A 15,029-nucleotide genomic window follows, 5' to 3' on the forward strand; every position below is an offset into this window, starting at 1 on the left:
AAGGAGCACTAAACTCCCTGATTTTAGCCGACTCCAGCCTGGGTGATGTATGGGTTTAGGGGCGAGGCAGCTGATTGGCTGAGCTGCAGCAGCAGCAGCAGAGTGCCTCTGATAGCGAGATTGCATATTGTGATGTGTCTGCGTCCCAAAGTGCATGGAAACATCATCCAGACCTATAATAGTACAGTTGAACCTGAGAGGGCGCTGCAGAGGCAGAAATGACCACAATAAAAGTGTCTTTTAAAAGGTCAGTAAATGTTGATAAAGATTTTAATCAGAACTGGTATGTTTTATTACTTTAAAAGCACATAACAGCTATTAATGAAAATATATATTTATATATATATATATGGTTTAGGGTTTATTGGTTCTTTAAGCCTCAATTTTTTTATTCTGTCTGTGTTTTCTGAATCACAAATCACAATTGCATGCCCTGCGATGGTTATGCTTAAAAGATATACAGTGCTGCTTTAAGATACTGTGAAAAAAAAATAATAATAATAAAAAATAAATAAATATATATATATATATATATATATATATATATATATATATATATATATATATATATATATATATATATACACACACACATACATACACACACACATATACACAGACATACAGCATATTGCTATTTTTTGTGTGTGTGCCAGCTCTCTATCTCACAGCTGCAAGCTCTGTAGTCAGGCCTGAACACCTACATTAAAAACAGCACACATGCACTATAAAGAAACTGGGGGAGGCATATTGGCAACCTAAGTATTAGTTCAATTCATCAGCAGCACTGTACAGCAACCATTATCTACAATGCAATAAAAAATATAATAATAATAATAATTCCAAAATATACATCTGCAGATGTATCTCACAAGAGTGCTGGACTTTTATGTGTGCAATAAAGAGCCACAGATCTATTTAACCTATTTCTTTACTTCAGTTTCTGAATCAGTTCCTCTGATTTTGCTGTTTATAGGTTTATGTTTGAGTAAAATGAACATTGTTGTTTTATTCTATAAACTGCAGACAACATTTCTCCCAAATTCCAAATTAAAATATTGTCATTTAGAGCATTTATTGGCAGAAAATGAGAAAAGGCTGAAATAAAAAAAAGATGCAGAGCTTTCAGACCTCAAATAATGCAAAGAAAGAAGTTTATATTTATAAAGATTTTTAAGAGATCAGAAATCAATATTTGGTGGAATAACCCTGTTTTTTAATCACAGTTTTTTTTAATGCATATTGGCATGTTCTCCTCCACCAGTCTTACACACTGCTTTTGGATAACTTTACTCCACTTCTGGTGCACAAATTCAAGCAGATTAGGAAAAACATAATTTTTAAGTGGTCTCTATTTTTTTTTTTTTCCCAGAGCTGTATGTTAAGTATGTAAAATCATGATCTAACAAATAGCACGACAAAGTATTAACATTATGTTCTAGAAATCAGGTAGGTAAAACATTATTTTAAGAATTTTTTTTAATTGTTAAATGGTTAGAACAGAGCTGTAGAAGCTAATATACTCTTTTAAAAGGAGCTAGTTAACTCTTAAAGCGCTTCCATATTCTGTAGCTACATGAGGTCAGATGACTGACCACAAATGTACACATTGTCCTGTAGTGATGATGCTCTCAGGATGTTCAGTGTATGTCACTTAGGGAGTTAAATGAGTTAAAATGATGAATAAAGTGCTGTATGGAACTTCATACAGCTTTTTAAGAGTCTGAGACATTTATCTCGAGTTAAAATGACAATAATATTGATTATCTCAATTTCTGCAACAAAATATATTGTACACAAAAACACACTACATTATACTACACTATTATATACACAACAATACAGTATCTGCTGTATGACCATTTGCATCTTGCTCTCTTTCAGTTTTAGAGTGTTAGCAACAGTCTTACTATATTCTTATGGCCTAGGCCATCCTCAGAGAGTTCTCTGCCATGAGGTGCCATGTTTAGTATGCAGTGGCCAGAATGAGAGAATTGAACCCAAAACACCAAATTTAAAACACTTGTTACCAAATCACACATTAGACACACATGTAACTCTAACATGTCACACACACACTGTCTGTTTATCTATCTAAAGTGCTGTAAGAAACTTTCTCAGCTTTTAAAGGTCCTAGTGGTTAAAAAATTAAAATGGCTTGCAACGGAGGGACAGTTCTGGTGGAAACAGGAGAGTTGAGGTGCACATTGAATTCTGCCGTGATTTGAGCAGCCGTGGTTTTATGTTTTTCGGATACAATCCGGGTTAGCACCCGAACATCCCTTTCAGACAGCTTCCTCTTACAGCATCCACAGTTAATCCTGTTGGATGTGGTTGGTCCTTCTTGGTGGTATGCTGCAATTACCCTGGATACCGTGGCTCTTGATGCGTCACAAAGACTTGCTGTCTTGGTCACAGATGCGCCAGCAAGACGTGCACCAACAATTTGTCCTCTTTTGGAACTCTGGTATGTCACCCATAATGTTGTGTGCATTGCAGTATTTAGAGCAGAACTGTGCTCTTACTCTGCTAATTGAACCTTCACACTCTCTCACGCTCCTACTGGTGTGTAATTAATGAAGATTGGACACCAGGCTGCTCCAATTTAGCCATGAAACCTCCCACACTAAAATGACAGGTGTTTCAGTTTTACTGTCCAACCCCTGTGTATGTATATATATATATATATATATATATATATATATATATATATATATATATATAACACACAAAGAACACAGACAAAAAATGGACAAGATAAAAACAGCACAGCTAAAATGATATTTATATTTCAAAATTAAAACACTAGGTTTCCATGAGCTTCTTTACAATCAGAACAAAAGAGAGCATCAGTAACAGTAACAAAGCATAAAATCATTAAAACTTTAATTCCCACTGTGTGTTAGAACAAAAAAAACATTATTTGTACAAAATTATTCAACAGAATTAAGACAAGGCTTTACACTTTTCTCATGACTCACTTCTACAAAACAGTCAAGTTTATAGTCCTGGTATTTACACGCGTACAGGGTCTCTCCTACTGTGTGTCATCCTCACAGAGTTCAGTATGGGAGATAAATGTCTGTGTGTGTGTGTGTGTGGGAGAGAGATCAGTGCAGGAGGCTGTAGATGTGTGTGTTTTTGTGTGTGTTTAAGTGGATGTGCTGGAGAGATCTCACATCCTCTTTGTGACTTTTCTGAAGAGGGCGGCGGGTCCGAGCAGGGCCGTTTTGGGCTTCCGAGGGCCGAGCATGTGGAGGTTTCCCTCAGAGATGCTGCGCACCACCCTCCTGCTCGGCTCGTTCTCAGAGGACCCTGAATAAAAGAAGAAAGAATAAAGATATAAATAAAGAAAGCAAGAAAGGATGAGAAAAAGAATGAAGACAACAAAAGTAATCATGAAAATAATGAAAAACATGAATTAAAACTAAATATTAATTTTAAGAATACACTATAAAAAAAAATATTTTTTTATTTTATGTTAGTACAACTGTATCTAAATATTGAACAGAAACAACCTTGTCTATTTTTTAAACAGCAGTAACTTTTATATTGTATCTTATTCAATTACCAATTTAACACTGTTGAAATTAATTAAAAGGACACATGTGGAATTACACAGTGAACAGTATATATATATATATATATATATATATATATATATATATATATATATATACACAGCTCTGTAAAAAAAATAAGATACCACTTCAGTTTCTGAATCAGTTTCTCTGATTTTGCTATTTATAGGTTTATGTAAAATTACTGAAATAATAAAAAAAAAGACGCAGAGCTTTCAGACCTCAAATAATGCAAAGGAAAACAAGTTCATATATGTATAAAGTTTTAAGAGTTCAGAAATCAATATTTGATGGAATAACACTGGTGGTTTTTAATCAGTTTTCATGCATCTTGGCATCATGTTCTCCTCCACCAGTCTTACACACTGCTTTTGGATAACTTTATGCTGCTTTACTCCTGGTGCAAAAATTCAAGCAGTTCAGCTTGGTGGTTTGATGGTTTGTGATCATTCATCTTCCTCTTGATTATATTCCAGAGGTTTTCAATTTGGTAAAAATCAAAGCCAATCAGGGAAGAGCAGACTGTGACTTCACCCACACACATACATACAGGATAGGTGCCTTTCAGTCACAGAAGAGGAGCTAAAAATGGTGGAACATAGATTTACCGAACTATCGATTACAGTGAGTTTGATTAATAAATTAAAATCTTAAATTTATGATTGCCTGCTTCTGTAGCTTCATTTGAAGTCAAAAGCGTCAGACACATCTACACGGCAAACAGAGAGATCGTACAGTGAGTCCTCCATAATTCCCTGACCTAAACTATTCCAGGTGACTCTATCTATCTGAAAACCTTTATTTGGTATGTATTTATTTAGTATTGTGTGAAATAATAATAAAGCAAAAATAAATAATGGAAAATGATGTAATGTTACACAAAAATCTCTCAAAAAATGTGGAATATTTGCTGCATTAATGACAAAAGTCACTGTGATACACAACAGATTAATGAAGTACAAGTACATAAACCAGTACAAGTGATCCCATCAGGAGTCAAGACCAGAATCCTGTTCCAAACATTAAAACACAATTTAAATGGGGTGGGATAACAAGCATGGTGACAGAAAGCTCGAGTGTATGCGTCCGTGGGAACTGGAGGCGACCGGAGCGTTTTTGGCCGGGTGTTACACTTTAACAGCTGCCAGGTGGCCTAACCCTAACACTTCGTTTGCACTTGACGAATTATGAAAAGGCACAGAAAAAAGGAGTAGAATTCGCAAGGGATAATCACATCTGAAGAAAGGACAAAGAACGAAGGAAGGGGCCAGCGTTCTGAACACTTAAAAAAAAAAAAAATCTCCATTTAATAACCTCTGTTACCAAAGTCCACATCAAGGTCTCTGTGTTATTTTTTTTTTTACATTATATATTTATAATCTGGTTAATTGAGGACTATGGAACTCTTGTGCTCTTTTATCTCATCACATCACATCGCATTAATTGGTTGGTTAATTGATTGGTTGGCTAATTAAGTGTCTCTGTCAGGTGTTGTGCTGAATTCTCGCTGAAATGCTATGCTTTTAAACACAGTGTTTCCAATGGGATGTGCAGTGCAGATGTACACATAGTAAAAGGGAGTCACGCAGCTCCAAGCAGTGAACGCAGCAGCACACATCACGAGTGTAAACAGCATGGAGCAGCAATGACCGCATCTGTTCATGGCTGTAGTAATTAACGTTATCTGCCTATTTTTATCAGATTTAACTGTTCCTTATCAGCAGTTTAGTTCAAATAAAAGGAGTATAATTGAAAGCAGGGTTGAATCGAGATCAGATCAAGTTCTCAACACAAGCAAACCGCTCCAGAGTTTGTTTCTTTGTTTGGGGTTGTTTTGATCCACACCAGAGTGCGATCACTGTTTTCACACCTGATCAATTAAACCGCACTAAGGGTACAAATTAACTAGAGTCCATTTTAACCAGACCAAATATCATGTATCTGTAGGTTATTCTCAAACTGCACTACGAAGCCTAGAATAGCAGGTTAGCCACATCATTAGTAGATCTTAGCCGTTTCTCTGGGCTGGATTACTCTCTGATAGTTGTCGTCAGGCTAAGGACACCGCTCTACCAAGCCTTAAATAGCAGGTTAGCCACAGCACTTGCACTTGTTGGCCTCAGACGGGTTAAAGATTTGGGCAGTGTTTAGCTAGTTTAGCTGCAATGCTAACAGATATCCTAGTCTCTTTTTCAAAGACAGAATATTTGCTGCAATAGTTGATAAAAGGTTGTTGGCACCCAATTGTGCTCTCTCGGGGCTCTGGCAGTTGATGGCAAGCTGCATGCCCAGGATTCGAACCAGCGATCTCCCGATAATAGTAGCAGTGCTTTAGACCACTGGACCACTTGCAAATCCGTGCACCCTGTGATCCTGTTATGTAGACAAACTAAACTCATGCTTACCTCCGAAGCGCCGGACGCGGAGTGGTTTGATGGTGTCGGACGAATCCCGCTTTACTCTCTTGGGCGCTGCAGCAGTGGGAACGCTGTCCACGCTGGTCTCCTTTCCAAAGCTGAAAGAGTATAAACATATACACACTTAGTGTGAGTTTTTTTTTAAATTAAACACTTTATACAATACACATTATCACTGCTGCCGGGTGACAAGAGTCTTCTTCACGTGGTTGAACACTCACCAGTTCAGCTTGCGTTTGCCTTGTGCTGCTGACGTCATCGCCATGTACGACGGCTTGGATTTACGCAGGTCGAGAAGAGACGGAATCTCAAACCTACAAAATAAAAAAAGATTTACAGCATCAATATCTTTGTGCTGATTAAACTCTGACGCCAAATACAGACTCACAATCAATTCACTGTGCCACCATCATTTATACTAAGAAGAATACTGGTGTAAAGTGATGTATACTGGTGTAATCTACTAATAAAGTTCATTAGAGGCTTGATGAAGTCTAAAACACTACCTGGTGTGACATTTTTATAGCATTTAAACCTACAATCTACTAGGGCCGCACAATATTCAGGAAAAAAAATTACATTGTGATATTTTGTTTTTCTTAAATATAAATTACAATATAATTTCCTACATGGTACATTAATACGGACATAATCCAAACAACTCTAAAGAACTTATCCTGTACAACAGAGAAAACACTAGCTCTTCCTTTCCTGGGGTGGTCCTGATGAGAGCCAGTTTCATCATAGCGTTTTTTATGGTCATTTTCTTTACTTAGTTGTGTAGTTCTTGCCATAATTATTGATTAAAACATTACTCAAATATTCACTATTCACTGTATACCTGTAACTCTACCTCTTCACTACTTTACAACTGATGCTCTCAAACACTTTATTAAGAGGCAAGAAATTCAAGTAATTAACTCTTGACGAGTTCAGCACAGCTGTTAACTGAAAGCCTGAATTCCAGGTGACTCTACCTCATAAAGCGTACTGAGAAAATTCAGCAGAGAAGTGCAAAACTGTCATGCTAGAATGGAAATGATAAAATGTATTCTGGTTTAACTCCTTGAAAGCCTTGTCTTGTATACAGGCTACAGGTGTAGGTGATATAAAACCCTGTTTTTCTGCAGTAAAATAACTTATTTACATTCTGAAAATGTAAGGGGTCTGAAATCTCGTACAGGACACTTGGAGATGCTGCCCATTTTCTCTCTACTCCACTTTTTTTTTTTTTTTTTTCCTCCCATTTTTCTCCCCAATTTACACGGCCAATTACCCAACCCACTCATTAGGACTCCCCCTATCACTAGTAATGCCCACACCAGGAGGGCCCACACCAGGAGGGTGAAGACTAACACATGCTTCCTCCGATACATGTGAAGTCAGCCAACCCTTCTTTTCGAGCTGCTGCTGATGCAGCATTGCCGAGTAGCATCACAGCGCACTTGGAGGAAAGCGCAGCGACTCGGTTCCGATACATCAGCTCACAGACGCCCTGTGCTGCAGACATTACCCTAGGAGTGATGTGGGGAGAGAGCGCCATCTACCCACCCGGAGGGAGCAGGGCCAATTTTGCTCCCTCTGAGCGCCGGCAGCTTGATGGCAAAGCTGCATGAGCTGGGGTTCGAACCTGCGACCTCCTGCTCATAGTGGCAGCGCTTTAGACCGCTGGACCACTCGGCGCCCGACTACTCCACTTTTTAATTCTAACCCAGATCAGTAACAGGAATCAACCCAAATTCTGCATGTTTAAAAATAGACGTAAAAACTAGACAAACAAAAACTAAACTAAAGGTTTGAAGGACATGAACTGTTTGATTTGTATTCATCAAAATTTTATGATATTATTCATTACATTTTGACATTAGCAGATTTAGTTAAATATTTTTTTTTATTTTCTATTGCAATTATGCTTTTTTCAGTAATGTTCCTTATCAAACATGAAAGCTTTTTATGTAACGCTTTAATAGAAATCCTCAAGATTTAGTGGTGTAATGTCTGGCAGGCAATGTATTTTTCTTTTCATAGTTATGACTTATTATTATTATTAGCATTAATCTACAATGCAGAACACTTTAAAATAATGAAAATTGCATAATACAGTATTGGATTAACCACTCAGCATTATATATTTCCGGGTTGGAAGTCAGCTCTGCAGGAACAGGCGCTGTATTCAGATTAGCTTCTTCTCGTACCTTTTGGGCACCTCGTTGCTGTTGTTGGCGCGCAGCACCTGGAGCTGGCTCAGACCTGAAGCTCCAGCCGGTTCAGGTGATCCAGGGGACAGGATTACGGTGGCGTTGGCCGGGGTCTGCTCCTGGTTCTGCTCCGGATCGTCCCGGCCTACCTCGAAGGTGGAGTTGGGGTCGAAGGAGCTGCAGGTTTTGGAGGCGTCTGTTTCGGGGGTGTACTGCAGGGGGAACATGCCCTCCTGCCGCAGCACCTCCTGCAGAGCTGGGGGGCAGTGGGAGAGCGCCGGGCCCGGCCTGTCTGAGCTGGGCTTCGGGGGGGAAATGGCAAGCTTTCTTCTGATAGTTTTTTTGACGAGAGGCTCAGCTTTAGTTAGCTGATCTTCTCCAGGGTTGGAAACTGAGAGAAGAGACACAGAGAGAAATAGAACACGGTTACAGATTGATCAGTGTAACAATTTTTAATTACATTTTGTGACTGTTTAAGGCTAAATGCAAAATGCAAAAAAAAAAAAGTGGAATTTGATTTAAAACACATTATTTTATTCTTTTAATTTAATGAAGTGAACAACAAATAAGTTTATCCATTTTTTAGTTTAATTTTTTTTTATCTCTGACCCTCAAAAACAGATATTCAGGAAAAACGGGAGAAAAAAAAAAGGATTGTTTCATTATTTTCTGATTTTGTAATTTTTGCATTTTGCAAGTTTTTATTATATCCTCAGATTTGTGCTATAAGATAGACAAAAAAATAGACAAATCTGGAAATCGAAGAAAGATAAATTTCATTTTTCTCAAAATTCTGTTTGTGAAAGGTCGAAATGCAAATATAGGTAATTAATAAGTGAATGGGGGAAAAAAAAAATAGTTTTTGTACCCAATTTTCTTTTTTTCGAATTTGATACGCTTGATACGGTCAGAAAATTTAACTGCTAAACGTTACACTGACCCAGATTTGCCTCTTTATGTAGACTGTGACTGAAATAACTCACTATTACCTCATTAGTTTTGTGTTATATAGGAAGAGAATATTTAGTAGTGAGAACTACCTGAAGGTGCCCTTGTGTATAAAAAGTGTTTTTTTTTTTCGCACGACTCAGACACAAAATTTCAAACCTCCTGTATTTTCTGACAAAACAAAAGTTTTGTAAAACAAACTAAAAACTGTAATTCCACGTGTGTCCCTTAATGGATTTTTGTGTCTTTAATATTAATATACAAAGTAGAAAATAAAGAAAAAAAAAAAAAAAGAGAAAAACATTAAATGCTAGGTGTGTCCTTATAAACTGGTACTGCTGTGTATTTATTTACTGTGGCATTTTTAAGACCTTAGGATGATGGAATTAAGGTAAATTAATACTTTTTTACAAGACGAATTTAAGACACTTTAAGGATCCCAGGACAGTGTGCTAGGAAATGTTAATCCTGATTAAATCCTCTTCCTGGATTTCTTAACACACACACACACACACACACACACACACACACACACACACACACACACACACACACACCTTTCTCTGATGAGTCACACATTCATTCATGCAGTCTTTAGTCCTCCCCACATACACAATCACCAACACACACACACACAAACACACACACACACAGTCATTCTACATATCATACATTCAAGTTCATTCATAGAGGCCACGGCCCCGTCCTGTGCGCACTCAATAATTCTATACGCATCCAGTGCTGAATAATTTAGCCGCGTTCGAAACCTGGCCAAGATGAGTCAGTGTGTAGTGGTGGCAGCAGCAGCACACTTGACTGAAGAGGAAGAGAACAGGGGTGGAGCTCGAGAGAGAGAGATAGAGAGAAAAGAGAGAGAGAGAAACAGACGTGTGCATCTATGAGTGTGCCAAAACTAAAACCTCATATCAGGGGACTTATTGTCTAGAGCCATGACTGTTGAAGGCCAGGTGTTTAACGAGCGAGCACACACTGACGTGGGTAAAGGCTTTTTCACACGCAGTATGAGTGTGTGCGAGTGTGTGTGTGTGTGTTGTTTGAAGTGTGTGTGTGTTCTCGGACGCATAGGGAGGCTCTAGGAAGCTGGGCGGAGGACGCTGTTGGAGGGGTTTGACGTTGGATATTGAGTGCTGAAGTATGCCGGGGCACGTTGCATTCAGGCTGCACACACTGACTCACAGAAAAGAGCGAGGGGAGGAGAAACGAAGCGAGAGAGAGAAAGAGAGCGAGAGAGAGATGGAATAAGCAGAAGTGTGATTGATAAAGGCTGTGGCTGTGTCCTTTAATAGGCACTGACCAATAGCATCACTCCAGAAGTGGGAATTCGTAGCAGAGTCTCAAGAGGACAAGCAAGCTTCTCCCACAAACAAAAAATACATAAGAGGCCTAAATCTAAATCTGACCGCACCACCCGACGACTACGCGCTACATAGCGTATGGTGGCACAACATGTCCACATAAAAAAGCCATTAAAATATACTGGAGACATTATTTAATATACAGCTTTGGAAAAAAACAAGAGACCACTTCAGTTTCTGAATCAGTTTCTCTGATTTTGCTATTTATAGGTTTATATTTGAGTAAAATGAATATTGCTGCTTTATTCTATAAACTACAGACAACATTTCTCCCAAATTCCAAATAAGAATATTGTCATTTAGAGCATTTATTTGCAGAAAATGAGAAACGGCTGAAATAACAAAAAAAGACGCAGAGCTTTCAGACCTCCAATAATGCAAAGAAAACAAGTTTATATTCATAAAGTTTTAAGAGTTCAGAAATCAATATTAGGTGGAATAACTCACAGTTTTAATCACAGTTTTCATGCAACTTGGCATGTTCTCCTCCACCAGTCTTACACACTGCTTTTGTATAACTTTATGCCTTTACTCCTGGTGCAAACAATTTAAGCAGTTCAGCTTGGTTTGATGATTTGTGACCATCTTCCTCTAGATTATATTCCAAAGACTTTTAATTTGGGATTTAAGTTGTCTCTTATTTTTTTCCAGAGCAGTATATTTGATATTAACCTGAATTTCTTCAAAATCAAACTACACAATGGCCAAGAACCAAAGATGGGACAGGCCCTTAGTAGGACTGCCTTTGAATACTTATTCTTAGTTAGCCTACTGGCTCCACAAGGCCTAGTCATGATGCAGACACTTTATTTCCTTTGTTTCCTCTAACATTAGGGTTTATTTTTTTGTTTCTTAATGCAGTAGTGGTAGCAGACCCCTGGCAGAGTGCTGCTGTAAACAATGCAGAAAACAAACGAGGGTTGACAACATTCACGTAATGAATACACTGTAATGAAGAATAATGAAAAAAAGTAAATGAAAAAAAAAAATGCTTCTCTGGAGAGCTTTTGTTTACACTCCTCCCCTATCTCTCTCTGTCGTACTCGGTTTGACTTTAGTTTTCGCCCGTTCTCGGGCTCCTTATCTCCTTATGTGGGCGTTTTTTCCCCCCAGCCTTGTCCCAATTCACTAGCTGGGGCAGTGGTAGTGTATTGGACCGCAACCCTGACAACATGGGGTTGATCCCGTGTGAGGAGCGGTGTGTTTATTTGTTTATTTGTTCTCTTTTTCTGTTCTGCAATTGGGTTCAACAACCCTCTGGGCTGGAGAGCTACTAATCTGTAGCACTCCATCCCATTACATTTCATTTTCCAGAATTGTAATGGAATTTGTTCCAGAATTTTTTTTTTTGTGGTCTGTCACCAAATAGCTTGAAAAATCTGCAAAATCTGCAGCCTGCACTAAGAGCAAGATCGTGATAGCTGTTATCAGTCAGTGCATCGCAGAGCTGGAGTCTGATGACGAGCAGTCAGAGACGGCGAGAGGAAAAGAAAGTTTAGGGAAGTGCAGAACTCGTTTGAAATGGAGCCCAAACACTCTGCGTTTGATGCCGTCTGACAGAAAACAGCGCTGGTCTACGTCACTGCTGAGGCTGACTGACAACAACACACACCAGCCTGACGCATGCGTGCAAACACACCCTGCGGGGTGATATATAAGTGGGTGTGAGGAACACAATGTAATAACAGGCTGGGTTAAGGTTGAGGGTGTGTGTGTGTGTGTGTGGGCAGTAAATGGTGGTAGAGTGCTCTGGATGGCGTATTTCTGGCTGACGGGATTAATACATGCATGAGGTGCTATTTCTGGAGGACAGCGACTCGGATTAGGGTCGCCGGGCTGCTGCCTCCCTCTCTCTCTCTCTACCCCCTACCACCCCCCCTTTCCCTCCCTCTATCCCTCTCTCTCTCTCTCATTGTGCAGCTGTGTGTCCACACAGATGATCCAGGAGCGCTTCACACTGTACGTGACTGAGCCCCTCTCTCTACCTCCGCCCCCCTCGCTCCTCCACCGAACAGCGATTTTTATGAATGAGTCTGAGGAGAAGGGCAGAGAGAGTGGGGTGGGGCTGCAGCGAGCGACTGAGAGAGGGAGAGGGAGAGAGAGAGGGAGCAGAACAAAAAGCACAAGGACGAATAAAACTGATTATAAAACACGAAAAAAGAAATAGAAAGCTAAATGATAGGTTGTCAGACAAACAAAAAGGGAAATATGGGAAAGAGAGAGAGGGATGAAAGAAAGTGGGAATTGAGAGCAAAATAAGGTAAAAAAGAAATGGAAAGTGAACGAAAGACAGAATGAGAGAATGAGAATTAGACAGAGAAAAGAAAAAGACAAGGGAACGATCAAGAGAGAGGGAGAACAAAAAGCACAAGAAGGAATAAAATGGAATAAAACGCTAAAAAAGAAATATAAAACAAGATGAGGGGTTGTCAGACAGACAACCAGGGCAATACCGAGCAAAGTGAGAGAGAAAGAAAATGAGAATAAAATAGAAAGAGAGAAAGATAACAAGAATTAGACAGAGAAAAGAAAGCGGAATGGGACTGAGCGAGAGAATCATAAAAAAAAGAGTAAAGTGAGTAAGAAATAAGGAACAGATCAAGAAGGAGATGGACAGACAGCAGAAAAAAAAGAATAAAGAGAGAGAGAGAGAATAATATGGAAAGAGAAGAGAAAGGGATGGAAGAAAGTTTTGAATTTAAAAAGTGAGACGTGCGAGCAAAAAAAAAAAGAGTGCAAGACAAGGAAGAACAGAATCAGAGGGAGTAAGAGAATGAGAAAACAGAAAGAGAGAAGAAAGAGGAATGAGAGAGTGAGACAATATAAAAAGAACAAAAAAAGAGCAAAGTGAGCGAGAAGAATAAAATAAAGCAAAAAATGAATAAAAGAGGGGCAGTTAGAAAGAGAATAAACAAAGAAAAAGAAGTATAAAACAGAGGAAATAAAATAGAGTGCAAGGAAAAATGAGAGAAAGAGAAAAGTAGAACTAGAGAAGAGAAGACAAAGACAAATATTAGGACTAAGAAGAAGTAAATAAACAGAAGGAAGCAAAAGAAAATAAGCAAAAACACATTAAGAAACTAAGAAAAGTACAACAATATATTTTTTAAATAATTACACGCTGACAAACCACTAGTCATCTAGTTTTCCCCTCCCATGAGTTTTGCACCATGTCCCATGGAAGCTAAACAACACAACCCTGCACTGCTCTGCTCTGTCCACTGTGGGTGGTAACAGCATTAGATAATCATCATTAACATCAGTTAGCCAAGAGCACAGAGTTCATCCTCACTCACAAGATAACACCTCATAACACACACACACACAGGCGTGTACATTCCCAAGCTGTCCCCTGAAGTACCACTCCATGATCTTTTTACATGCCGCTGTCCCATGACTTTTGGCACCTCGGTGTATGAGCTGAAGGATAAAGAATAAGTGTGGTGTGAGCGAGTGACGTTCAGTGTGATGCATCCACAGGAGGCTGCAGGACACCAGCGGCCTCGTGCACACGGACACGTGCACCTCCCACCCTCTCCATCTCTCTTTCTTTATTGCTGTTCCTCCACTCCTATCCCTCTCTCTCGCTCTCAGTCTCGCACTTCAGCGCGAGTGCTGGGACAGAAGTGTCACAGAGCGGTGCTTGGGGACGGGGCAGTAAGTAGAGCTGGGCAATATGACGATATTTTATTGCATTGTGATAAATCACAAAATTTTTTGAAAAAAAAAAAAAAATCACAGTATTGAAATAACTATATCATATAAAAAGCATTCTCTAATTGGGCTGCAATGATTAGTTTGCATATAAATGAATAAAAAAAGAAATAGTCAACACAGAATTTCACTGTTGATGCGTTGTTAATGTGTGATGGAGCGAGAGAGCGCAAAGGAGAGAAAAAATAATGGGCAAGAGAGGAAAACACACACACACACAGTGTGTTTCTCAGACGTCCTCTGAGAAAATTACAGGCTGAATTACCTACTGTTTTTCTCTGAACGCCGTGGTCGTTTGGTAATTTTAGTCACCTCGCGTTTAATAAAATAGCTATTTGTCCACTGCCACGCACTGTAATTACACTTTGGGTGTGCGTTTTCACGGAGATCCATTTAAACACAACAGCGAGTGGAAATGGAGGAGCTACTGCACATGATGTCATGTGATCTTGAAAAAAAAAAACAGGAGGATCAGTGAGTTTTTATTTTTTTATTTATTTGCAGTCCGGATGCAAGACTTTTATCACTGAGTAGAAGTATGAAATATTTTTCACAGACGCCCCCCTGAGAAACTAATCCTGTCCAAATGAACACAGCAACACAGAGCTCCTCACACTGCAGACTGTAACCGGGCTGGAGGTAGAGTGAGGTAGAGGCCCACATTGAACGCACACACCAAACTACTTCTCAGTCTGAGAAAAATAACAGCAGCCAAAACAAGTGCTGAAAAAGCTCATTTAGATCTTAATTTATCATATTTCTGATCAATATCAGGATATCCAACAGCGTTTCTAG

The 15,029-nt window shown here is 39.1% G+C and overlaps 1 protein-coding gene across 1 annotated transcript in view; it reads right to left on the bottom strand.

The window, feature by feature from the left end:
• Positions 1-2,767: 2,767 nt before the first annotated feature.
• Positions 2,768-15,029, bottom strand: part of kif18a (kinesin family member 18A) — a 52,967-nt gene continuing 40,705 nt past the window's right edge. Inside the window, exons 15-18 of the mRNA XM_022667147.2 lie at positions 8,194-8,587; positions 6,220-6,312; positions 5,987-6,096; positions 2,768-3,315 (exon numbers count right to left, since the gene is read on the bottom strand). Of these exons, the coding sequence (XP_022522868.2) occupies positions 3,176-3,315; positions 5,987-6,096; positions 6,220-6,312; positions 8,194-8,587 (737 nt within the window). The 3' untranslated portion in view covers positions 2,768-3,175. The remainder of the gene's footprint in view (positions 3,316-5,986; positions 6,097-6,219; positions 6,313-8,193; positions 8,588-15,029) is intronic.

Source organism: Astyanax mexicanus, chromosome 23 (assembly GCF_023375975.1).
Source record: "Astyanax mexicanus isolate ESR-SI-001 chromosome 23, AstMex3_surface, whole genome shotgun sequence".
NCBI lineage: Eukaryota > Metazoa > Chordata > Actinopteri > Characiformes > Acestrorhamphidae > Astyanax > Astyanax mexicanus.